A 26,440-nucleotide genomic window follows, 5' to 3' on the forward strand; every position below is an offset into this window, starting at 1 on the left:
GGAGTGCGTCAGAGTGTGGTTGTGTGATGATGCCTGTCAGTGTGTCAGTGTGAATACGTATGTGCCAGCATGCGCTGGTGTGTGTGTCTTCGTGTGGATCGGTGTGTGTCCATGTGAGGCCCTTGCTGGCACGTCTAAACGTGGTTCGTAACTGGAACGCGGGTGTGCAGGTTATCATCATGTGATGGTGGGCCTGGGTGCCCGTCAGCGTGTGGGTCGTGGGCTGGTGTGCGGGGGCGTGTGTCCATGCCGTGTGTGTGTGTGTGTGTGTGTGTGTGTGTGTAGGGGTCTGTGCGTGCTCGGTTGTTGGAACGTGGAACGTGTGGCAATGCGTTCTGTACGTGACATGTGTGGCGGGGTCCGAACCCTGCTGTGTGTCAGCATGTGTCTGCGATGGAACGCGAGCCAGCACGTGTCGGGGTGGCTGTGTCGGTGTGCGCCCCCGCGCGCGCGTGTGTGTGCATGTGTGCGTGTGTGCGTGTGAGAGTGTGTGTGTGTGTATGTGTGTGTGCGCGCCGGCCGCCGCTCCCCCGCCCTGCCCGCCCCTCCCCGCGCCCCTCCTCCCGCCCGCGCCGCCCGCCCGCTCCCTCTCCCCGGAGTGCGCCGCTTCCAAACTTTGTCTAAACTTTCACTTTCACAGCGCGGCGGCGGCGGCGGCGTTGGCGGCGGCGGCGGGCGAGGGTGACCGGCCGAGCGGCGGCGGCATGGAGTAGACGCGCAGCGGCGGCGGCAGCAGCGGACGCGAGAGGCAGCGGCGAGCGCGGCGGCGGCGGCGGCGGCGGCGGCGGCGGCGGCCCCGGAGCCGGCGGGGCCGAGCCTGCGAGCGGCGAGCGCGGGGCCGCGGGCCGGGCGGGCGCAGCGCGGCGGAGGCCGGAGGAGCCGAGCCGGAGCCGGAGCCCGAGCGCGGCCGCCGCCTGCCGGGCCTCCCCTCGCCGCGGCCGGCCGCCGCGCTCCCGCCCGGGCGCCCAGCTATGTACTCCCCGTACTGCCTCACCCAGGTACCGGCCGCCGCCCCTGGGCGACCGGGGAGGGGAGCGGGCGCAGGAGGCCGGCGGGCGGGCGGGCGGGCGGCCGGAGGGGGCGCGCGGCGGCCGGGGTGGGGGGGGGGGAGTGAGCCTGCGGGCGGCCGAGGGGTGCAAGCCGTGCTGTGGGCAGTCCCGGCACGCCTGCGGGCGTCACGGTGCGCGTGCGACCCTGGCCACCGGGCGGACTCCTGTTGGGGGCTCTGGGGGTGGCCGGCTGCGTGCGTGGCGCTGCCCCTGGAGCGCGGAGCGGGAGTGCGTGTGTGTGTGTGTGTGTGTGTGTGTGTGTGTGTGTGTGTGTATGTGCGCGCGCGCGCTCGACTGGGGTGCGGTGGACTCCCGCCGACCTGTGGGCGACTGTGCTGTGCACCCGGGCAGCGTGGCCACTGGCAGTGGTTGCGGGGGTGACAGAGTGGCAGGGGGGTGGTCCCGAGGGCGCAGAGCGGGGACTGGGTCCCGCGGCGCTCTCTGGGGCGGGCGCAGCTTTTCCCGAGGGTGGCAGCGGCCGGCATGCGTGGCGGCGGCCCCTGCGTGCAGCCGGGGTGCCCGGGGCCGGCCGAGCGGCCCGGGCGTCGCCCCAAAGTCTTTGTTCAGGCCTCACATGGGAGCGGGGCTAAGAAAATGGCGGGGCTCCCAAATTTCGGAGGGTTAGGGGAGGGGAGGGAGGGACGGGCGCGCTGCCAGCCGGGGCCGCGCCTCTCGGCCGACCCTGGACGTCGCAGCCGCGGCCCCCCCGCCGCCCCAAACTTTCCTCGGCGCAAACTTTCCGGCCCCAGCTACCCCGGCTGCGGCGCGGTGGACCAGGCGGGCCGGGGTGGGGGAATCCTGTCCTGCCGCCCAGAGGCGGGAGGGGCGGGAGGCAACCGTGGATGCGGCCGACGGTGCTGCGGCCACGCCGTCGGGTCAGCCGCGGGCACTACAGAGCCGACCTTGGCGCGCTGCGAGAGCAGAGCGCGTCCCGCCTCCAGCGAAGTTCCCTGCGCAGCGCTCCGCGGAGGCAAAAGCGCGGGGGATGCCTGCCCTGCCGCTCCGCCTTCCCTGGGCGGTGGCCCCAGGCTCCGAGAGGGCACTAGAACTGTCCAGAGTCCCGCAGTGGCCCTGGTAGCGCTGCCTGCCGGGCCAGGCCGCTGCTGGCAACACAGACTCGGAAGAGGGGACACCTGGGGGCTGCCTAGCCCTGCCTGCCAGCAAGGCCTGCGTGTGTGAGGGGAATCTTTAGGCCGGGCCCGGGGTCCTAATTGTCTCCTCTGCCCAGCCTGAGCCTTGCCAGCCTTCTGCCAAGCGTGCCCACAGATGGGAGTGGGAGTCCAAGTGAATATGGCTGCTACCAGGTGGTGATGTGCGGCGAGGGGGCAAGAGAGCATGTCAGGGGCTGCATGTCAGCCGTGGCCACACCATACTCCTGTATCCACAGATGCGAGTGTGTATGTGTGTGTCAGTCTTGGGGTCTGCCTGTGGCTCCTCTGGGTGGCGGTGGGCAGGCCTGCGTGGTATGGACATGTGTGTGCCCCAGAAAGCGGGTTTTCCTGTTTCGCAACTGGGTGTCGTGAGTGTTGGTGAGGTGCACGCGCACATGTATGTATCACAGTGTGCGTGCAGGTGTGGGCAGGCACTCTGGCCACTGTGTCAGTATGAGGGACCCCACCCCCCACCCCCGGCCCCCGCATCTGTGCCTCTGACTGGCCAGTCGCCCTGTCTTGGGCCGCATGACAACCCCGTCCACCCAGCAGGGTCTGAGCTGTGGCTGCCTTTGGGGCTGTGTTTGGCTGGACTGCGTGCTGGTGTTCGGGGCCGAGTGGAATCAAGACCCCATGCTCGAGTGTCTCCTTGCCCACCGGCTACACCGCCGGCACCTGGCCTGCCCCCTGAGACCTGGCTAGGGCTTGGGCCCCTGGGAAAGAAAATGCCAGCCGATCCCCCGGTGATAAGACTAGGAAAGGGCTGGGGCACACCATGGCCGTGGGCCATGGCCAGGGCTTGACTCTATGATACCCCAGAAGGGAGCAAGGGCTCAGCTCTGTCACAGGCCTGAGTGTGCCAGGGTGGATGGGGAGGAGAGCGGGCATGGTGTCTCTGGGCTGCATCCCTCAGCTCTATGCCGGCGGCTGCTGTCAGCTGGTCAGCAGGGTCTGGTCTGCCCCTCCCGACAGTCACATCTCTTGGATCCAGAGTCTCTGTTTTTACAAATCTTTCTGCTTCCATAATTTGCCCTGCCAGTCTCTGTCTTTTTCTCTGTCTCTGTCTCTATATCTGGCTTGCTCTGCCCCTTTTCTGTCTCTCTCTCTCTGCCTCTGTCCTTCTAGATCTTTGACTGTCCCTGTCTCTCCTTGTCTCTGTCTCTGACTTTGGTTCTGGCCCCATCTCTGCTTCTCCCCTCCCCATGAGTCTCGGACTCTCTCTGTCTCTGTGGCCTCTCTCTCTCTCTCTCTCTCTCTCCCTCTCCCCCTTTTCTTTTTTTCAACCCAGAATTGGCTTCGATTTTAAAGTCAATAAATGATTGAGCAGGAACGAGCTTGGAGCAGCGGGGCCCTGGCGGGGAAAGGCACTGTGGGCGAGGGGGAAGGGCGGTGGGGGGGGGGGGAAATCTCCTTCTGGAAAAAGCATCGAAATCCAGGGCGGCTGGGCGGGGCGCTTGCTGGCGCTGCATGAGCCCACTGCAGCCGTAGGCCTGAGTCCTCGGCAGACAGGAGGGGATGGACGGATGGGACCCCCTTCCCCGGCAAATAGACACGCTCCAGAACGTGGACATACACATACGTCACCGTCGCCCTGAAAATGCGGACATAAATGACCTGCTCGTGCTGATCATCCAGACAGACACATGGACATTGACACACTTACAGACACAGGAAATGGTGGACCTGTGTTCGCTCCCACCCACAACGCGCGTGCACGCACACACACACACACACACACACACACACACACACACACCCTGCCTTGTGATGGGACATGTACATCGATGTAGGCTCATGAAGACATATCCAAGAGACAGTCCGCGAGAGGCTGACTCAAGTGTGTGTCCCCCCCCCCCGCACCCCGCTCTCGCTCATATAGACTCGAGGACAGATAGACTCAAGGACCGAGGGATGGACACACACCTTTATGGAAGACGCAATGCTGTTGGCTCACCTTGGTGCATATATAGACCTGCATGCTTGCTGACATTTCCTGCCACACAGCCACGTGGGCAGTAGAATGTTCACGGACCCCTGTTTCTGTGCAGCTACGCACACGCTGCTTCCAGGGAAGGGGGAATGGCTGGGGTGTCCCTGAAGCCCCTGCCTCAGCTGTCTCCTTGGGTCACTGTGGCCGCCCTGCTGTCCCCATGATGCCGTTGCTCCCCTGGCACAGTGCAGCGCCCCCTTTGTATGGCACATTTTCTTCCTGTCTCCGGCCCTGCCTGCTTCATGCCCACTTCTGGGACAGGAGGTGTGCACAGGCCGGAGCCGGCATGGGGCGGGCCATGCTGGGGGCTACGTTAGGCTCCCTTAGATGTTTTGAGGCTGGACCAGGCCAAGCTTGGAGCCGAGGGGCATGCTGGGTTAATCTGGGGGGCTGGATGCTCCCTTCTTGCCGGCTGCTGGAGCCAGGGGTCCTGGCCGAGCCAGGAATGTCTTGTGTGGCCTCAAGGGCTCCCAGATGGAGGCTGTGGGTGCAGAGATCAAGAATTGGGCTCTTTTTTTTTTTTTTATAAGACAGCACAGGGTTTGAGCTCTGCCTCTGCATCTTCTAATCCTGTGACTTGAACCACACGATCTTCCTGGTCTGCAAAATGGGTATCTCTCAGGCCGTGGTTCGGCTTAGCACAGTGCCTGGTACGTACAAGAAATGGAATGACTTGTTGTCATTTTGGTTATCATCGTTAAATCACCCGTAGGCCTTCCTGACTGAGGGAAAACCGCTTGAGGCCGGTGGAAGGCAGAGTGGAGTGAGTGCCTCCCAACCATAGGAGTCCAAGTGGACTGCCTGGAGGAGGAAGCAAGACAAGAGTTTGGGAGAAGGGAAGCCGGCTCATGGCCCAGCTCCTTTCCCTTGGGTGGGGTCCTATCAGCCAGGCAGAGGGCAGCAGAGATGATGGGGCGTGGGCAGGGGGTGGCAGGGGAGAGACAAGCCACGCGCTGACTGCCCTGTGGGGACCAGATACCTTTTTGGGGACCACTGGCTGCCTTGACCCTTTCCCTGATCTTGACCTTGACCTCAACCAGGCTCACTTTGGGGCTGGGCTCTGAAGTCTTGTTCTGGAGTGTGCAGGAATGTGTGTGTACATGAGTGTCCAAATGTGAGTGGGGCGAAGAGCCTGGGGTTGGGGGTGGGTCCCGATGATGGCTTAGGGATGTCTGCGTGGTTCCAGAGCCGTTTCTGCGTTTGCACCCGAATGGCGTCACCTGGGCCCACCACGGGGATAGGATGCAAATGGGGGGGGGGTCCTATGTGGGCACTTGGCAGGGTCAGGCAGTCATTGCGGGTGTGTGCGGGGGGTGGGCACACAGCTGTGCCTGCTGGTGAAATTCCCCTGGTAGTGAATGTCTGACTGCTGCCTTCCATGTTCAACCTGCTGGGAGCCTGGTCTTTTCCGTCGGCTTGGTCCTTGTTTTTCTGCTCTCGAAGCACAGATTTGGGGTCCCTCACTTTCCTCCAGCTGGGCCAAGAGAGGTAGAGGAGGCACAGACACCTGCGTTTTCCTCCAACAAAGTGCTGAGGACGGGGCTCCCGTCCCCCCAAGCTGGGGTGGGGGAAAGAAGGGTGTGTGTTCATTTTCCCGTCCACAAAGCCCCAGATATGGAGGCGCAGGAGCCAGGGGGAGGGCTGTGAATGGCCAACTGGGTTCTCCCTGATCCACATGTGGTCACTGGCGTGTTGGGCTTCAGAGCCACCATTTTGCTGCAGATGGCCATGTGGCCGCGAATGTCTGCACGGGTCCCTTTGCAAGTGTCCCCGAGTCTCCAGGTGTCCATCGTTGGGTGCTGCCTGCCTGTGTCTCCGGGGGTCATCCGAAGTTCTATCTCTGTGTATTCTGGCAGCAGTGAGGTTGAGGGTGTGTGCCCGTTGGGTGTCTGATGTCGTCTTTGTGTCGCGGTGCTGCGGTGGCATGGCATGTCCCTGTGCAACCCAATGTATCCTCTGGATGTGTGGCAAAGGTCGTATCCGTGCGCCTTACTCTGCGTGTCGACCTGTGTCAGCAACCGTGTCTGTGCCTGCGTCTCCAGGTGTCACCTCCCCCGTGGCATTTTGCGTGCTGGGCTCGTCCCTCTGACCACCAATGTGCATCTCACCACAAGGGCCCCTCTCCCTGGCCTCCCTTGGCTTTTTGGCAGCGTGCGAAATGCCCACTATGGCGGCCAGGCTAGCGGCTGGGAGCGGGCCGGCCTCTCCACGGCTTCCCATGAGGTCGGGCAGCCGTGGTGGCCCTGCTGTGGGCCCCGCCCGTGCCCCTGGCCCGGCATGGACAGAAGCCCGTTGTGTGGCGAGGTGCGGGTGTGTGTTTGGGCCGCCCACAGGCCTCCCTCTGTCTGCCGGGTGCGCATTGATCTTGGCTTCTGCCTGTGTCCGTCCTGGCCTGGCCAGCTGGGGTGTCCGGCTGTCTCTGTGGGCTGAGCCCTCCGCCCCCACTGCCCCCACAGTCAAGCCTGCCCTGAGTCCCACACCTCCTGTGCCTCCCGCTGTCCCTCAGAGGCTCTGAGAGCTCAGATTTGGAAACTGAGGGCCCCCCCTTCTTTCTCTCTCTCTCTCTCTCTCTGTCTTTCCTCCCTCTCTCCTCCCCTCCTCCCGCTCCCTCTCTCCCTCTCTCTCTCCTCCTGCCAAACGCGTCTTGGCTCTGTCTGAATATCTCTCCTCCTCGATTTTTGGCTCCAGCTCTGGGCGCGTTCACTAAAAGAAGGGCTAGCTCCCCCCTTCCCTACCCCCCCCTCCTCGCTGCCTCCCCCCTCCTGAGGAGCCCCTCTGAGAGCGGGAGTGGCCGTGTGTAGCGGCCTGGGCCCCCCAAGTGGGCTGGGCCAAGGGGGCACAGGCCTGATGGGTGAGGGGGCTGGGTGGACAGGGCCTGGCAGCCTGAGGGGGGCGGCCGCCAGGGTGACCGTGCTGCCTGGCTGGCCGGGCGGGCAGGTGGGGAGGGGTCGGGGGCATGGAGCTGGGGTGTCTGGCTTCTGGTGGGGCTGGCAGGCCTCTGTGAGGCGCAGCTGTGCCCAGAACTCTGAGCTGCGTTTGCCACCACTACCGATGTGGCTGCGCCAGCCGGGGAGGGGGAGGCGGGTGGCGGGCACTGCGGCGATCCGTAGCCAATCGGAAGCCAGGGTTGCTCTGGGGAGCTCTCCCCCTACTGGGGCCCCACCCTGAGGGGAAGCTGGGGGGTGGTGGCCAGCAGCGGGCAGGGGGCCGTGCCACCACCGCTGCTGAGGACCCTGCCCCCTTGGCCGAAAGCTCGGTGCCGGTCTTCCTGGCACCGATCGGGCAAGGGCGGGGGTCTGTCCCCACCTGAATCTGCGGGAGCCCAGCCGGAGGAAGGGGCAGCTCAGAGGCCCACCCTACCCCCTTGACCTGAGGAGGTGGCTTTCAGCCCCGGGGGCAGTCGGGACCTGGGGGTGGGGGTGGGGGGGCAGATCATCCGGGAGATCCCATCGAAATATTGGCTCCCGTAAAATCGTCTCGGGCGGCTTATCCTGGGCCCATCTCACACAAAGTCGCACCCCGTCACCGGCACACGCGGGCACAAAGGATCACGCCGTCACACACAGGCACAGCACACCTTCCCTGAATCGGGAGCGCACAGACACCGGCGTCCCCACACAAAGGGACTTGCCTTCAGCACGCCAACGCCTAGAGACGCCCACCACACCCGAACACGTTGGCGTGGGCGTCGCACGCAGGGACGTGCGCTTGGGCGCAGACCCGCGGCCGCGCACGGTCACACGGAGACGCGCCACGCGGCACACGGCGCAGACACACGCGCTGCTTGTTGGCAAACACACAGGGGTGTGGAGCGTCTCACGGACCCACAGACACTCGGCGAGAGGCACGTGCACGTGCCAGGCACCCAGAAACGCACGCGAGAGCCCTGATCCCCGCACCCACCCCACCCCCCAGACACGCAGGAGCACATGCGCTCAGCGTGCACGTGCACACAGTGTGTTGCACACAGCAACACACCCTCAGACATGCCGTGACGCACACGCACACACTTGGCAACGTCTGGGAATACATTTGGTCATCGCACTCGGAGGGGCGTCCGCTGCCGGTGGGGGGAGGCCAGGGATGCCGCCCAACACCCCGCAGCGCCCAGGACGCCCCCACCACAAGCACCCATCCGGCCCCGATGTCACCAGCGCCGAAATGGAGACACCCAGCCCTCGTATTGTCAGACGCACGCAGTAACACACACGTGGACACAACTCACACCCACGACACACACGCGCACACACACGCACAGGAGGCTGCTGCCAGCAGCCGCACACACAGTCTTGCTCATCAGGACCCAGAGGTTGTCGCAGATGCAACACCCCCTATACATAAGCCCGGGCACAAACGGTCTGGCCGTACACAGTCCCGAATTGCCAGGTCCATGTGGCTGAGCGTCACGCCCACACAGACATTCACACCTGGCTTACACCTGGCCCTGCTTGGAAATGGTGTCTGAGAGATGACACCTGGCCTCCTCGGACCTCCCCTCTGCCTGCCTGCCCTCTGGCTGTCTTTGAGCGGCAGATTCAACCACCCTGACCTCTCCTGGTGGAATTTGGGACTCTGAATCCCTTGGGCCGGTTTGTCGCAGCCTGGGGAAGAAGCTTGGGGAGCCATATGCCTACCCTGCCCCCGGGGCACCCCCAGCCCTCCGGCCTCACGGCCCTGCTCTGACCGTCCCGCTTCTGGAAGCCATCGAGACAGTCCAGGATGGAGGCGAGGCTAATTTCTGAAACTCTTGTCCTCCGTGGGGCTGTCTCGTTACTCCTCTGGCCACGGACTCTTCATTTCTGACTCCGCAGAAAGAGACCAGAAAGATGGCTGGCAGAATTGTGCAGGGAGAGAGCATTTTCTAGGATTATAATGACATGTCCTAAAAGCCATAGTGATTGGCTAAAGTGTGCCGTGTGTGTGCTTATTATGTTGCGCCCTGTGCTGAGTGTCTTCCCAGCTTGTCCCCGTGGAATCCTTCCACGTGAGGCAGGGGTGGCAGGGGTTAGCTGTGCCCATGTGGGTGCTAATAAGGCAGGCATTTGGGACATTTAGTCATTATCAGGGGAGTGGGGACTCGGAGCCGGTTTCCTGGGTTTGAATCCCGGCTCTGCTCTTCACTAGCTGTGTGACCTTGGACGAGTCGCTCAACCTCTCTGGGCCTCTAGTTTCCTCTCCCAGGTTATGGTAAGGATCAGAGGAGTTGACTTGTAGAACGTGCTTTCACATAGTGCTTGATGCGAAATAAGCGCTTGATTTTATAGATGAGAAGCCGAGAGACCTATCCAGCGTCAGGGTCAAGGGCTAGGAGGTGGCAGAGCCTGCGCCTCTTCTCTGGTGGCCGCCACTCTAAGTCCCACTGATGGAACAGAATCGTTCGGCAGCTTATTCTCTGGCCTTTACCAAAATTTCAGAGTGGGCCGGTACACCCCCACACTCCCATTGGAAGCTTGCCCCAGCTATCAGCCCTTGAAGCCTCCTTACCACTCTGACCCTCAGATCTTCCTCCATTCGGGGCTCTGAGTGACAGCGGCTGGTTGCCTCAACCCCCTGCACCACCACTGGCCAGGCTCGCCTTCGGTACCCTGACAATGGGCACGATGCCTTCTCCCACACCTCGCTGGGCACCCTGCTGGAGCCTGAGTGCTGGGGGTGCAGCTGGGGGCCTCTGCATTCCTTCAACAAATATTTACCAAGTACCTCTGGGTGCCAGGCCCTGTTCTAGACCCCGGGGGCTCAGCAGGGAGCAAAATCAGCAGAGGCACCGGCCCCAGTGGGAGGGCAGACAGTGAACCTGATAAACAAGGGAGTGCCCGGTACTTGAGACAGTGGCAGGTGCTAAGAGGGAAAGCACAGGTAGGGCCCACGGAAGCTCCGGGCAGCCGTGGTTTTAGCAGAGGTGATCCGGGAGGCCTCACGGCACGGTGCTGACCTTCAACCCCACGCAGCTCTGCCACAGCTCAAGTGTGGCCTCCCAGGCCCTTTTCCCTCTCAGGGGGGACAGCCTGGAGGTCAAGGATATGTGGCTTAGCACGGATGCCCCCACCGTCTGCCCCAAACGCGCGGCCTGTCGTCAGTGCGGCCTGAGATCACCCGTTCCCCGTGCTTGTGGCTACACCGTAGGCTGCCCCCCCAAGACCAGGAGACAAGATGGCCGGGGTTTCCCCTGCGTAGAAACTGGGCGTCGACGGGCACCCGGTGTTCTCGACCCTGCTGCTCCGAGCTGGGGGTGGGGCGGGGGCAGCTGGTGGCCCGGAGTGGCACTTCCACCTGGGCCCCTCGATTTAGCTCCCCCGGGGCGGGCCCAGTTTATTTTTACCCCAGCCCGTCACCTTGGCCATGCCAGGCCGCGCCATCTCTGTAGGGTCTTGGGGACCTGCCCACGGCTCGAGGGGACCCGGCTTTGTCTGCCGGGCCTCTGATCCCCGCTGGGCCGCCGCCTTCCTCCATCCCCAAAGCTCTAGATGTGAGGGGTCCTGGGCCGGGGCCGGTGGGGTCAGCGCCGCCGGCCGGCAACCACCGTGCCCAGCCTGGTGGCGTTCGGTTTGGCGCCCTGCCTGCCCGCCACCCCCACCCCACACCCGGGCAGAGCCCAGCGGCTGCTGCTGCCAGTCTCCATTTCAAAGCTTGGGGTGGGGGTGGGGGAGCGTTGGGCGCCTCCCGGCCCCCTGCCTGTCCCGTGCCACCTGGGGCTTGTGCCCCCATGCCTGCTGCCTAGAAGGCCCCGGGCTGCCTTTCTAGCCGCCCCTTTGCAGCCCAGAGCTCGGCGAGGATGCCCGGCTGGCTTCCATCATCCCTGCTCACTTCCTCCCTTGCTCGCCTGCTTGCCTGTAATGGCTCACCATTTTTGGCATCTCCTCCCCCTCCCCCTCCCCTAGGCACCAACCTCACTTCCACACCCGCCATCGCTGGCTCTCAGGCCTTCTCTGCTGCCTGGGGCTGGGACCCTGGAAATAAGAGTTTGGGAGGGCCAGGCGCGTGGGCACCAGGGGCTTTCTGGGTGCATGTGTGTGTGTGTGTGTGTGTGTGTGTGTGTGTGTGTGTCTGTCTGTCTGTCTGGAGGGGGACACGTGCTCCGAGCCAGCGCGTACAACCTGCCTCAAGGCTGGCAGAGCTGGGCTGCAGAAAGGGGGCAGCACAGAAAGCGTAGACCCATTTCTAACCAGACCCAGGGACCCAGAGTCAGCCTCTGGGCCACCAGGAGACCAGGGTGGGCTTTCTTGCCAATGTCCAGGGCCTGGACTGGCAGAGGCAAGGCTTTATCTGTGGGGTGCCCAGATCCTTCCTCCCCCGCCCCCAGGTCCCCCCAGGGCTTCAAGATTCCTGCTCCTCCTCCTGGAACTTTGGGGAGGGGAACTCAGCCCCATGTTGGGCACTCATGCCCCCAGAGGGGCAAGGGACTTTGGAGGAACCGGTTTACTACCCCCCCCCCCCAAGCTCGCTGCCCGGGCCTCTCTGCCTCTCTCGGCACTAAACAAAGTTTGCTAAGTAACTTCAAATGTTATTTGAGGACGGCCTGGCCTCAGCCCAAGGCGGCCCTGTGGAAACTTGTTTTTCGCTGCCGAGGCTACAAGTATCAAAGACACGCTTTCGGGGGGGGGGGGTGCTTCGATGTCTCTCCCCCCTCTGTGGCAGGGGCTGGCCCTGAATGGACACACAGACGCACAGAGGCCCGCACCGACCGAGGGACGCATCCGTCATGCGGTGTCTTGCACACCACACGCACAACAGCTGTGGACCACAGCCCATATAGCACACAAAACATACACGTCCTGACACACCGAGAGGGGGGCGGGGTTCACAGGGTGCTGCCCCCAGCCCACAGGGCCTGGGAGTTTTCCAGCCGGTGAGGTTTCTCGAAACCTGAAGTCCTGTATTCTCAGGTCTCCTGGGCATGAGCTGGTGCTCAGACAAGTCCCTTCCCCTCTCTCGGCCTCAGTTTCCCCAGCTGTAGAGGGAAGAGGTGGGCCGGGGTGGTGTGTGTTCTCGTCCCTCCGGCAGGGTTGATATAAGGAGCGAGTCCCTAAAATCAGGGTCTGATACGAGCCTAGAGTACAAGCAGCGTTTTTAAGTGTTAGCGGGCATTTTTGGCAGCCCCGACCACCCCCCAAAACCTGATACGTGCCCACCGCGACTGGAGGCCCCAACCTCAAGCAGCCCCGGGTTCTCCAGGTCCCAGGGAAGAAGTGTCTGGTCTTCTCACCTTCTCCCTCCATGTCTCCCCTCCATTTCTCCCCTGGTTTTTCTTGAGCTTTCCCCAAATCCCTCCTTCTCTTGGTCTCCACCAGCCCTGCCCAGGCCTGGAGCTCAGGGAAAGTGTGGGAAACAGGCTTGGGGTCTGTGTCCCTCGCTGAAGCCAGCCTGACCGGGGGGTCCTGCGCACCCTGAGATCCCCGATGGCCCTCCCGGGATCCTCTGAACCCAAGCAAGAAGCTGGGGGGGGGGGAGCGGTGGGCACCCGAGTTGACCACAGCGGGTAAAGGGGAGGCTTTATCGTAGGGTCCCCCTGACCCGTCACCTACCGAGGCTCACAAGCAAAGTGGAGTCCACTGGACACGACAGAAAAGCCAAGGCCCGAGAAGACACTGGACTGACTCTCTGTGGTCCCTGAGAGCCTCCCTCTCTCACTGTCAGCCAGACCCTCACTGAGGTAGGTTTTCGGGAGTCCCCCAGTCCCAGCCCTACACACTGCCTCATCTCCACTCACAGTCGGTACCCGCAACACCCCGCCACCCGCAGTCTGTCGCGCAGTGACAGCCTGTCACAGGCACTGCCGCACACCGGCACAATCTGTCGTCCACGCACAGTCTCACACACAACCTGTCACACACACGCACACACACACAGCGGCACAGTCGCACGCACAGCCAGCCTCCCGCCATCACACCAAGCGTCACAGCTTGTCACAGCCATAGACTCCTCACAATAAAAATAACAGCTACCAACTCCAGAGCAATTATGCCTGGGCAGCAGGCGGAGTGTGTGTGTGTGTGTGTGTGTGTGTGTGTGTGTGTGTGCGCGCGAGCGCGTGCGAGCGAGCGCGTGTATGCACGTGACCTCCTGTAACCCTCTCAACCTGAGGCGGCTATGAGTAACCTGTTTTACAGATGAGGAAACAGAGGCCACAAGGTCAAGTGCCAAGGTCATGGCGCTAGAAATGGGGGTGGGGGAGGAATTAGTCAGGCCCCCAGGGGCAAGCAAGGCTTAAACAGGTCACCCTGCCTTTCAACTCACTCCTATTCAGCCAGTACTCACCTTCCTGGCCCCCCCCGTGGGAATTCCCTTCCCATTCCCTGGATGGGCAGAACTGAGGTTCTGAGCAGTCCAGCCAAGAAACAGGGGAAGGGGCCTCAAACTGTCTGCCCTCTGCTGAGGAAATTTGAGCCATGCTCTCCACCCCAAATGCTGTTTGGCTCCTTGTGGGCCCGTGGTGGCAGGATTCCGTGTGTAGGAGCCTTTGACTGGGGCCAGGGTCTCTGTCCACGGGGTGGGGGCGGGGGAGCGGGGAACTGGCAGCTGTAGGCACCAGTGAAGTCCCTCAGCCCTAGCCAGGGCCCAGAGACTCCCCAAGGCCCTCCGCATTCCAGGGCGATTCCTCCTCCCCCTCTGCTGCCCGCCTTCCCTCACTTTCCCCTTCTTTGTTCCACCCCTGCCTCTCCCCGGGGCTTCCCCCATTAGAGCTGCCCTGGCCAAAACCAACACGCCTCCAATGACTTCCCGCAGCTGGCCCTGCCCCCTGGCCTGCTCAGGCTCTGCTGGCCTCAACGGTGGCCCCAGCACACGTGGCCACTCCTAGGGGGCTTGAAAGCACATGTGCACGCCCTTGCACAGCATCCCGACGGTGCACCCTGGCACCCGCATACCCCCGTCTGACCACCCAGCAGGGCACTCAGGCGGGCTCTCGTGTGCACACCTAAGCACAGTCCTGCACAGAGGCTCAGATGGGTCTCGAGCACACCCTTGCCTGGCACTCCCCCCATGGGGATCCCAGGCACCACCAGTTAATATGCACACGCAGGCCTGGCACCCCAGTAAGATTGCCAGGAGCACACATGGCCATAAACATGCCCTTGCCCGACATCAGATGGGGTCCCCCCAACACACACACACACACACACACACACACACCCCACATGCATTCTCCTGCTTGTGCCCGGACCTGGCTCCGAGCGAGCACAGGCACTGCCCTGTGCCCCCATGGGTGTGCTGGGCCAAGGTGGGCCAGTGAGCCTAGGGGAGCTGCTGGTGCCCACACACGCGGCTCCAGGCCCACGCAGGTACTCACCTCCCCAGGCTGCACATGCGTGTGTTTCACGTGAGCCGCACACCTGCCAGGCCGCCCAGGGCACCTGGCTCCAAAGCAGCATTCAGGTTGTTGGGGGAGGAGACCGGGAAGCGGAGGCCTGATTCCCACCGCCAGCCGCCAGCCGGATTTCTCTTAGAACACCCGCCTCCCCAAATGTCCCTGGGGCGAAGGTGAGCGCCCAGAACTGCTACCCAGTGGCGCCCCTGCATGTGATATATTTATATTGGAAATTTGTACCTTTAAATATAATTTATATAGAACCTCCCCCCCCCATTTCTGCTCCACGTTTCTACTTGGATTTTGCCACCCCCCCACTCGGCTTCGTCCCAAACCTGCAAACCCACTTCGCCAAGCAGGGACGTGGGGCCAGGCGGCAGCAGCCTTCCCCCTTCCCACTGTGGACGCCCCACGTTCTTAAAGGCCGGGCCACACCAATGAATCCTGCCGCGCTCCCCCCCCCCACCCGAAACACAATCGCGGGGGTGGGTGCTGGCGGCCAGACGTTGCTTTTTGGTGTGTGTTTGCTGTTGCTGCTTAAATTAATCCTGAGTGACGGCCCACAATTCCTCTCCACAAAGAGGCCATTTAATGCCCCCTCCTCCACCGAAACTTCCCTTTGCCCCCCTGAGTCCAGCTGGGCGACTCAGACCCTGCGCTGCCCTCCTGGCCTTCCCCTCAGGTGTGCCTGGGGCCGAGGGAGTTTCCCTGGTGCGCACCACGGACCTCAGGATTGAGGGTGGGTGGATTTCGGAGGAGTGGGAGATAATCTTAAAATAGAAGCACACTGCTGAGTAGAGGTGGTGGTGGGGTTGCCTCAGGACTCCGTAGATGGCCCCACTGCCCCACTGTGGCGCTTTGATGCCCCAACCAGGCCGTCTTCCACGTCGCCCGGAAGATATCCCCCCTCCCCACCAGTGCGCCATGCATCACAATCGTGTGCCTTTGCAAACCCCCGGCAGAAATGTGCCACCCGTGCCACGTACTAGCCCCAGCCTATGCCCCTTGCCAGGTGCCCGCCGCCTACGAGCTCCTTTCATTGTCGCCTCCAAGGTGTTCTTTTTCTGCGTGGCATTCCGGACCGCTGCAATTAGCTCAAGCCCCAAGGGGTAGGGGGGGTGGGGCACAGGTGGGTGGAGGTCATGGGGAGCACCCCCCTCACCGGCTCGGGCAAGAGGAGGGCAGTGTTCTTTCCACCCGGCAGAACACGGGTGCTGACAGTCACGGTCACTTGCGCCACACACCACGGGGTGGGAAAGGACAACATACCCCTCGACGGGGCGAATGGCCCCGGCCCTAGGACACCAAGAGGGCCGTTGGCCCTGAGCGGGCCTTGAGCAAAGTCGGGTGTGCGCGTGCGCGGAGGCGAAAAGGCGGGAAGCCGTCGTGCAACAGGCGCCTGTGCACACGACGGTTGGGTCGCTTGGGCGGAGCCGCGCCGGGGCGTTGAGAGAGGAGTGAGGACCACTGCCCCCGAGGGCAGGTGAGGGGAAACCGGGAACAGGTGTGAAGGAGCGGAGGCACAAGGCGAGGCTTTGAACGATGCGGCCCTGAGGTCCGGAACCTTCGGTGTCCTTGCTCCCTCCCCGCCCCAGCAGCACCAAGCCGCCCGGGCTCCCTCCCCGCCCGGGCGCGGCCTAACCCCTCGTGGCGACAACCCAAAAGTGGCCCCGCGTCGAGGGCCGGCCGGGTTCGCGTTCGGAGGCCCTTGCCATTTGCAGCGGCAAAGGCCGCCGCCAGAAGGGGCTCAAATGGCGGCGTTTTGGCCTGTAAGCTGGTTGGGTCCCCAGACGCCCCGGGTGGGGCTGTGGGCCGCCTTTGCCTAAGTTTCCCTCTTTCGTGCCCGTCCGGATACGCGACAGGGGATAATGCGCGCGAGGGCTTTGGAATGAATGCGATGTTGATAATTCCTGTTATTCTTTGGTTGCGCGGAGGACCTTGGGGGCTAAATGCCCCCAGAATCCGACGGCAACTTTGGGTCCTCAATCTGGAGAGGGTCCCTTCTCTGCGCCGCATTGTGCGCGCAGCGCTGTCTCCGGACCCCAGGCCTCCGAAGAGCCTCCCCGCTTCTCCCCAGGCCGCTTTTTTTGGGGGGGAGGGGGGAACGAGGGAGGAGAAATTTACCAGGGGAGATTTTTGTTTGTTTCGAGGGTTGGCTGGGTTTGGGGGCGTTTGGCCTCCAGCAAGCACGGGGAAGAAATGTGACTAAGTGGCAGAAAATGTGCTTTCCCTTCCCCTCTCCTCTGCCTTCAGGCCGCGGGAGTTGCGCAGTCTCCAAGAACCTTTAAAAAAATTTCCTCCAGATCCCCTCTGAGCCACACTGCCTTCTCTCTCCTGGCTGACTTCTTGAATTGGGGGTGCTAAGCCCCCTTCCCCCCACCGTTGCCAGCCATTTTGCAGCACTACCTGGGCAGGCCCTGGGGGGAAAAGGATGGAAAAGTGGGAAAAGAACGTGTGCGCTGAGTGGGCCCGACTTAACCTGTTGGAGGAGGCTGGTGTCCGGATAAAGCCACCCAGCCGCTCCTCCGGAGCTCCGAGCAGCACCCTGGCATTCGGAGAAATTGCCCCCGGGGGCCTCCCAGCCGGCCCGCGGAAACCAGTCATTAACCCGACTTCTTATCGCCCAAATTACTTAAATGCGCTTTGGTGGTGTTAGGTCCTTTAACTTTTCCATGTGCAGATGACTCAGCCTACTCCAGCTGCGCCTGGGGAGGTGACCCGGGAAGCGGCTGACCCTGCACCCTGAACCCAGAGGCGTCCCATCCCAGCAGCACCCTAGGGCCCCAGGCTCCCAGACCACACTTGGCTCTCCCCCCCCCCCCGCCCCCCTCCACTTTATATTTCAGGTCATTTTCTCTCTCCCCTTTTTTTTTTTTAAATATATTTTTTTAATTTAAAGGAGTTTTATTACTTTTTTTTTTTTTTTTAAGCGTGAGACCGAGGCTGATGGAAACGGGCTGTTAAAAAAAGAAAGAAAGATACATGCCGGTGGCACTCTGGAGCTGGCGAGCCTCGCCTGCCTCACGACTGAGCTTTTTGGTCGCCAGTTCCCTTGTAGAACCGGGCATGGGGGCACCTGGGATCTCCGCTGCTGAAAAGGCGCTATAGAAATGCAAGGAATTATTATGATTTTAATAAAATTGTGTCTCATTTAGGAGCGCGCTTCTGCGCTGCCTCTGTCGTCGGAGCCCGGGTTTGCCGCGGCAAAGTCTGTAATCAGAGAAAAATACCAGCTTTGTTGAGGGTTAGAATGTATCATTGGCTAATGTGTGTGGTTTTTTTTTTTTTAAATAATGCTAAGCATTGGAATAATTAAAGAGTGAGAAATAACTCGTCTCTTCTCTCCCCTCGTCATTGTCTTATTTAAGGGTGAAAAGCGTGCTTTTAGGCAGAGCTGGTTAGTTTTAATGCGGGCTTTTTTTTTTTTTTTTTTTTTTTTTCTCGCCTGCCTTTCCCTCCGCTCCGGTCTGATTCGCAAATCCCCAAACTGGCACCAGCCGGGAAACTTGCGGCAGGCCGTTCTTCTCCCGGAGTTGGGAGCCTCGCTTTCCTTTTTTCCCCTCTTTCAGAGACAACCCTCTCCTCTTCCCTCCCCCGCCTCTGGGCCCTGACCCACTGCCTGGTTTGCGCTAGAGCGATTTAAAAAAGAAAGAAAGGAAGAAAGGAGCCGGGCTCTGGTACCCCTGTGCCAGCCGAGGGCGCGTTTCCCAGGCGGCGGGCTGGTGGGAAAGTCAAACCGGGTGGGGGGTGTGGGGTCTCAGAGGCAGAGTCTTGATGCCTACCCTGCGCTCCACCACCACCAGCGCCCCCCCCCCCCGCAAAAGAATCAAGTATTTCTAAAGATCGCAGGATTAGAGAGCTCAGATCCCTTGTCATATTTTAAATTAAGCTGAACAGTTCTTTCTTCTCGGCCCCATATGCAATAGGAAGTGAAAATTCGGTCCTTGAGCCTGCCTTGGCAGCCCGGAGGAGCCGTGGTAGGGGAGCGAGCTGCCCACTTGGGCTGGGCCTGGCGTCCAGCCCCAGGACAGTGCTACTGCCCACGGGGCCTAGGTTTGAGGCAGGGGAACAGGGTACAGGGCCAGTGGCGGGCACGGCCTGGGGGAGATGTGGGAATAGAGGGAAGGGCTCTTCACTAGGGCTGCAGAGGTCTGCTTCAGGCTGGTGGGGTGCTAAGTGGCTGCCCTTGGTCTTCCCCTTAGTTGTGGGGTGGATGGGCTCAAAAGGAAGAGGGGTTTCCGTAGTGCTTGGGGAAGTCACAGCTCCCTGTGAGAAAGGAAAGGGAAAAGTGGACAAGAAACGGGGGTAGAGACTTGTGCCCACAGGCACCACAGGCAGTGCCTTCGCGTTGCAAAGGAGTTCTTTATTTGCTTCAGGTGTTTTTCATTAAATGTGTTTCTCTTTTGATTTTCCTTGTTATTTGGTGCTTAGACTTTTCAGCGATCCCTTGCATTTGTCTTTTTACATAAGCAAAACCCCCCCACCCCTCGGAGAGATATTGTGGGAGGTACTTTGCCTTCAGTGCTTTCTCTTTCCTGCTTTTTTTAAAATTTAATTTTAAAATTATAAAGTAAATTTAGTGCGAGTGAAAGTGAGGGGGGGAGCCAGCTGGGGCTGGAGCCAGGGAAGGGGGAGGCAGATGTAGGAGGTTTGGGCCTCCCTTCCCGAGCCAGCTCTGCCCCAGGACCCCCTCACTCCTCTCCCCGCTAGACTCTTGGGGACAGGAATGAGGGCAGCCTGCCTGGATAGGTGCTCATTTACCCCTCAGGAATCTCTGACTCCACGGAGCTACCCCCACCCCCCGCCCTTACCCACACACACCCGAGCCTCCCCCGCAGTCTCTGCCCGCCTGCAGGCAGGGTGAACGGAGGGTCTCTTACTCCCCCCTTGGTCACCATGGCTGTTTGGTTTTCAGCTCGGTGGGCCCTGTTTGTCCACCATACACATGCCCTGCTGGTCTGCTAACCCCGCTGCACAGTTGGTTGCCCTGTTGATGGGATCAGAGCTGGGCAGGCACAGAGAGAGAAAGAGGGACAGAGAGGCGAAACCCCTTTGGAGCAGTGAGGATTCGAGGGGCTTCTTTTCACCACGCATTTTTTTGTGGTCCTAGGAGGAGTACAGACCGCTCTGTTAACACACGTGTGTGCAGAGGTGCTCACATTTGACACGACTGGTGGGGCAGGAGCTCCTTCTAAGGCACATAAACTAAGAGAACTTCATAGCTTAAACGCTAAAGGCCTGTTCCGCCGTGCCGAATATGTTCGATTTCTCAATCCGGGTGGTGTCACACAGGTGAGTTCACTTCGTGAACGTGTATCGCGCACCAGCCTTACAAGCGTGCGACCTGCTGCTCTTTCCGCACACTTCAATTAAAAAGTTTAGTTTTAAGAAAGCAAGGAAGACCCAGCCTCAAAAGAAAAGGCATCACCTCACAAAATAATAATAATAACAATAGTTATTATTATTGTAATAAATGATGATTTAAATAAGAACGTCCTCCAGCCTGCTTTGCTCAGGTCTCCCGCTAAGGAGCGGTGGGAGGGCTTGTAAAAATTAGTGGGCTGATAAAAAAGCTCACGGGCGTGTGGCCCACGAGGCTTCCAGACCCATCCACGTGTGTGCCGAGTGCCAGGAAACTGCCTGCAGACTCAGGTTTAGCCGTAGGATTTTCACATCTCAGGACCCAAGGATGAAAAGTGGTTAAGGAAGAAGTTACTTGCCAATTACATTTTGCTGTCAACATCTGGAAAGCAAAATTGCAGCTGTTCTCCCTGCCCCCCGATCACCACCTCTCCTTTTTTCTGTACACTTAAATTTTTGTACGCGTGCCATCCATATTTCGGTTTTCTGCTCTGCTAAAACATCCTCACGGCTCTGTTCAAATCGAGTTGTTTTTGGGCTTGGGCTTTAAATACATACACATGTATCTTCTAGTCTGACAGTATAATTTTTTGAGCAGTTTATTTGAGCAGGCTGGCAATCAATTGATCATCCCTTCCCTTTTCTTTCCCCTTCTCGGCCTTCTCGGGACTGTTTAGGCCCGAAGCTTCTAGGGAGGACTTTCTGGGCTGCCTTCGCCTCTGCTCCTCTGGGCAGGTACTACCGGCTTCACCCTCCACGGCCCTTCTGCGGTGTTTTTGTTTTCCCTTCGCCCCCCAAAAATATTTGAACCAAAAAGCCTCTTTTTTTTTTCCTCCACCCACAGCAAACTGAAAGGGCTAGTGAACCGTGATTCAACAGAGCGAGGGCGCCTCTTTTCTTCCTTAGCATTAATTAACTCAAGTTCGTTAGGACGTTGGGTCTGTCGCCCACAGTTTTCTCTTGTGTGTGCTGAATCGGGTCATAGAGGGAGACTTCCCGTGCAAACAGTTTGTGTTGGAGCTGGAGGACACAGAGGGGGAGAGAGGGGGAGAAAGAAAGGGAGCTGGAGAGGGATGGATTGTGGCCGAGGGGTGGTCAGGTCCTGAGCTCCCGGCACCCCCCCCCCCCACCCCCCGCCCCGTGCCAGCCCCTGCGGGGCCTAGACACCAGGGGGAATGAGGATTCTCGGGTTTTCTTGGCAATGATCCCGATAATAAAATAGTTGGCGGGGGGGGGGGGAGCAATACATTTTGAGGGATTGAAAAAATGTCTTCCTTCCAACTCCTAAAATTGTACATTTCGGGAAAGCCACTTGCCCAGACAGGGCCGGCCCAGCTACCCTGAGCCCTCAAGCAGTGCAAAATCCCAGGCCGTTCCTATCCTGGCCACCCTGCTCTCTGCCCCCGGCTCTGGGCACTGCCTGTTGCCGCAGCAACTGCAAGAAATAGGCTCTCTCTGTGGGCCAAGGGTGTGAGGAGTGCAGACCGGCCGAGGGCACCGGGGGTTTGGAGAAACTCTCCTCTTGCCCTTGGCCCTTCTGTCCTGTGGCAGGGAGAGCAGACCAGGTAAAGCAAAGGGGTGTCACAAGGGATGCCCACGGAGCTCTTGAAGAGGGCCTGGGGAGGCTGCGAGAGGGGTCTTGGAGGTGCGGGGATGACTGGTTTGGGGAGGGAGGGGGACATCCCCTCGGGAGGATCCGCTCCGCAAGCCTTTTCTGGGATCGGGAGTTACAGTTGGCCTCCGGCGAATTTTCAACATTTTGCCTTTTGCTCCGGCCTTCTCTCTTGGCCTCTGGGTATTTTTACAGTGGCCCCGCAGGGACCTCATCTTGACGTGCTGGTTTCTCTTCTTCCCCTTGCCTTTCGGCAGTTTTTCAGTTCTCAGAGAAAGTTATGAAGCTGGCTTGTGGGGGTTCTTCCTTCCTGGGGGGGGGGCGCGCCTTGGCCACATGGGGTGACCCTTTCCAGTGGTACTCAGTGGGTGAGACTCAGGCTCTGCACCGCTCTTGCCCCTCGAGGCCGGTGCCTGTCTGTCATCTGCCCTGTGTGCTCGGGGCGGAGGTCTGGGCTCTGGCCTCCCTGGCTTTTACTTCTGTTCAGTGACACAAGGAAGTTTGAAGCTAAATAGTGAATTAAAGCCTAGAGTTTTTGTTTTTCTATTCTCTGCAGAGGATGAAAGTGAATTTACAGAGGCACTAGAGAGAATAGACGGTCTCCCCAATACCTCTCTTCCTACCCTATTTTATTTGGTGCCAGGAGGGTGAGGGGAGATGTGCCTGGAACAGGGTAGCGTTGGGAGCCAGACCGAAGCTGCCTGTTGGCCCGGTCCCAGGCCACCGTTCCCGGTTTGTAGACAGGAGGAGAAAAAGAAGGGAAAGGGAGGCGGTTTTATAGGAGAGGAATGAGTGGCCTGGTTCTGATGCAGGCCCTGTCCTAGACCCAGCATGGGGGTGTGGGGCGATTCCATTCAGCAAGCGTGAGGACGCTAGAAAAACCGTGTGGGCCTGCCTTTCCTGAGCAGAGGAAAACAGGCCCAAGTCAGCCAAAAACCCGCTTTGTCCAAATTCTCTGAGCCTCCTCGCAATGTGCATTTTCTGGTTTCCATGCTTGGCATTTCCAGATTCTTGGATGATTTTACTCTGGCTGCAGAGCCCCTTCCCGCCTTCCCCCACCCCCCGGAGAGGGGAGGCCCCACCTACCTCCAGGATAAGCAGCCTGGCCCCTTCCCTCTGCTTCCTACAGTTTTGTTTTGTTTTTTGTTTTTTTTTTTTTTCCATCGCTGCCCCAGAGTCGGGACACTGCCTTCTCCTGCACCTTCTTGTGTCCCTCCTTCTGTGGGGCAGGCTGGGAGATGTTGGGGATACGAAGTTGGCCTCTTTGGCTTCGGCCCAAGGATGAATTAGAAAATCCCAGGAATTGGGCAGATTAATCAGGGCTCTATTCGTGGCTTTTTAAAATTTCCTGCTTCCTTTTTCACCCAGGCTGCAGATAATATAGTAGTAAAATGGATACTGAAATATCTGGTTATTCCTATGTAGGCCTTGGATTTTGTCAGTTATTTGCGCTCACTGTGTATAGTTATCGAAATTAGCATGGAGTATGTGTGTGTGTGTGTGTGTGTATATATATATACACACACACACACACACACACACACACACACATAGTTAGCATGTGTCCAGGGTCTGAGAGAATAAATTTGGGTCTTAAAGCAAGCAGGATGTGGACAAATAGGATTATTTTTAATGATAAAGAAACGTTCAAACAGCAGCCCTGCCCTTAAAGATCTAACTTCTTACCCTTCTCAGTGTTTCATTATTGGCAGGTATAGGCCGCTTTTGAAACCTGTCTTGGGCTAGGAAAATTATTTTGTTTCCTTGAAGACTTTTGAAGACTGCGTGAAGTTCTATATGAATTTTCCTATTTTCCCTTAAATAATACACAAGGCTTCATTTATTTGGTGGCGTTCTGGAAAAGCACACATTTTACTTTCTTACGATGGAAGCGGTCATTTTCCTTAGCTGGATTTTCTTTTTGGCCCCTGACCCAGAGCCCTTGTCTTTTGTCCTTGCTCCTGTTTTTTCTTTTCTTTTTTCTTTTTTTCTTTCTTCTTTTTTCTTTTCAGCCCTGTCCTCTCTCCCTCCATCTTTGTCTTTCTTTCTCTCTTTGCAGTTTTGGGCCCAGCTTGGCTTTCTCTCTCCAGGTTTGGCTTTCTTCTCTCTCTCTCTCTCTCTTTCTCCCTCTTTCTTTTCCTCTTTTTCTGTGGTCTAATCAGTCTTTTTCTTTTGGAGGCACATTTTTCCTAGTGATGGCTGAAACTGGCTTGGGTATTTCAGAAATGTTCCAGTGAAAACTGTTGCTTTAAAAAAATCAAATTCTATATACTTGACCAGAATAAGAGAGGCCCTCCTCTTGCAAAGGCAGAAAAATCCCTTATGTTGATTTTTAAAAGTCTTATCTCTGGCTTCTCAATTTTTCTTTTACGTGAAGAAAATACCTTTCCCCCCAAATTGCCTGCTTTTCCTTTATGCCTCCCTCTTGTCTTTAGTTTTCTTTTTTTGCTCACTTCTCTTCCCAGCACCGCTGGCTTCCTCTCCTCCTCCCTGTTTTTTTCTGTCATTCTCTTCCCCCCTCCCCTCTGTGGCTCAGAGGCCTGCCCGTCCCCTTGCTCCCTCCATCCCCTTAACCCTTGTACTTGTGGGTGACTCAGCCCTGAGAAGCCTTGAATTGTCTGGGGGTTTTTTGTCTTGGCTCTTGTCCGTGTGCAGGGTGCACAGTCTCTGAGCTCTCAGCCCCGGCGGGAGGGGAGAAGGGAAGGAGGCTGAGTCTGGGACAGGTAATCTTCCAACAGAGCCTCCACTCTCGTAACAAAAGGGGGACAGTCCCCTTTTGTCTGGGGCTCCTGAGGGGCGTGGCCAGGGCCTGGAGCCACCACCAGTGGCAGGCAGGAGGAGGAGGCTGCAGGGGTAGGGGCACACCAAGTGTTTCTAATGGAACCCGAGTGATTCTTCTCTGTGTGTGCCCACAGGAGAGAGAGAGAGAGAGAGAGAGAGAGAGAGAGACCTTCTCCCCTCCCTCTCCAAGAGTTAGGAATACCCTGGCCCCTGGCCACTCTTCCAGTAAACTCTCCCTCACACCGCAGACAGCGGCCCCTGTGGGAACAGGGTGAGGGGAGAGCACACCCTGGGGATCCACTCTGCCCACCTTCAAGGTTACAGCAACTGGCAGGAGAAGGACAATTGGCGGTTGTTCTCCTTCCGTGTTACTCCCCTGGGAAGGGCCTGTTGCTTCTGTTAAGGGATCATTGAGGGGGCGCAGTGGGCCCTGTGTGGATCCCTGAGGCTCTACTGAGATGCTCCACTGGCCCTCCTGGGCCTCTTCTATGTCCAGTCTCTCTGCCACGCCATCGACCTTTGACCCCTCCATCCATCCAGGAGTGAATCACGGATCTTGTCCTATGTCCTTAACTTCCACGTGGATCCTTCCACCTGCCATCTCCCCCTCACCCACCCAGCTGTACCAGCGGATTCGGATTCGGAATCAAGCTGTGTTCGGCACATCTCTTCCACTCAACCCTGCGGTCTCTGAGACGGGATATGCCAGAATTCTCCAGGAGGCTCCTGTTGGTCATATTCTGTGCGGTGTCCAATATTCAGTATAAATCAAAATACCAGGAAAAGACCCGTATGCCAAATATAAATTCACTTGTAATTTTTACCATCCCATCTTGACTTTAGAAAGATTGCTTCTCTCCAGGTGGAAAGGCAGCGTTTGGTATCTTATGTCACTCAGTTAACATCTTTGGCTAATTGGACTGAAGCTGGTTATTAACGTGATGTTAATTATTGAACCCTACGCTAAGAGGCCTGTCCGCAACGACACCTGCCTCCTGCTTGTTCACCTCTGTTTCTCTTGGGGTCAGCTGTGGGCTCACTTCAGGCCGTTCGGGGACCTGGACTGGGGTCCCAGGTGCTGGCCAGCACCTTTCTCATTGTCAGGGTTCAGCGCCAGCCCAGGGCTGTATGTTTGGTTTTGGCACACCCCAGGCGCTCTTCCGGGAACCTTTCTGCCAGCATAAAGGCCATTGAGCACAGGGTTTCAGATGGGGAAGAAAGGGGCACGAGTGAGCAGTGACCTTTTTTCTGCTGCCAGCTGAGGGCTGAGCCTCGCCTGGGGAGAGGGGAGCTGTAGGGACAGTTCTGAGCAGGATCAGTCTCTCCATGTCTGTTTGTGTACTCCTCTGCTCGTCCTCTCATAACTGTTTCCTCCTTACAGCTTCTCCAAGGCCTACGGCAGGCCGCTCAGTAGCCCCTAGTAGAGACAGGCCTGTGGAGATGGCTCTCCTGGCCTCCCTCTCTCGTGCCCACCTTCCTGCCTGGTCCTGCCTGGCTTGGAAGGGCGGGGGGGGGGGGGGGTGGGAGGGGCGGGGAGGGCTCTTCTCTGTGATTCGGTTTCCCCAAAGTTGCCCTGCTTTTCCTGCTAGAGCCCTTTCCTCTCTGTTGTTTCCTCTCTTAGCTTTTCCCCTCTCACATCGGTTTCTTTCTGTATGCTCCTGCACCTTGCTCCATACGGTTCGGGCCCCTTAGCCTGAACTGAACTGGGGGCTAGGGGAGTGCCGTCCCTGCTCCAGCCAAGAAACCCCAAATACGGATCAAGTGGACGGACGGACGGACGGGGACGGACGGGGCAGAGCTAGAGACGGCAAAGAATGAAGCTCCTGGGGGTTGGGGGGAGGCACCATCGTAAGACTCAGTGACTGTTCGGAAGCAGTGTCCATCTTCCTGCCTTTGTCACTTCTCCCTGGGATTGGCTGTTGTGTTTGTGGCTGCATGTAGTGCTTGTCAGCGGAGTGCTGTGACAGGAGGCTATTTTAATAAACTGTTGCAGTTTCCCCCGAGCCGAGCTGCATTGCGTTGGCATCCCTCGTCACCGCTAATGGAGCGTGCGTGGCTGGGTGTGGGCTGAGGGAGGCGGTCGAGCTCGCTGGGGGCCTGGGGGTGGGGGTGCACCTCGTCTGGGAGTGCTCCTGCCGGCGGCAGCCAGGCCCCGGGGAGGAAGGGGTGGCCGCACCCTGGGCGCCAGGTCCC

At 59.2% G+C, this 26,440-nt stretch overlaps 1 protein-coding gene across 3 annotated transcripts in view; it reads left to right on the forward strand.

Moving 5' to 3' along the window:
- Positions 1–622: 622 nt before the first annotated feature.
- Positions 623–26,440, forward strand: part of NFIX (nuclear factor I X) — a 96,694-nt gene continuing 70,876 nt past the window's right edge. Inside the window, exon 1 of one of the 3 annotated variants that reach the window (XM_081791773.1) lies at positions 623–998. In XM_081791773.1, coding sequence (XP_081647899.1) covers positions 972–998 — 27 coding nt within the window. In that variant the 5' untranslated portion in view covers positions 623–971. Of the gene's footprint in view, positions 999–20,565; positions 20,590–21,336; positions 21,420–26,440 lie in introns of those variants that run through there. The other 2 variants (XM_081791780.1, XM_081791779.1) reach the window with 2 other exon arrangements.

This window comes from Panthera onca, chromosome A2 (assembly GCF_046562875.1).
Source record: "Panthera onca isolate mPanOnc1 chromosome A2, mPanOnc1 haplotype 2, whole genome shotgun sequence".
NCBI classification, from domain to species: domain Eukaryota; kingdom Metazoa; phylum Chordata; class Mammalia; order Carnivora; family Felidae; genus Panthera; species Panthera onca.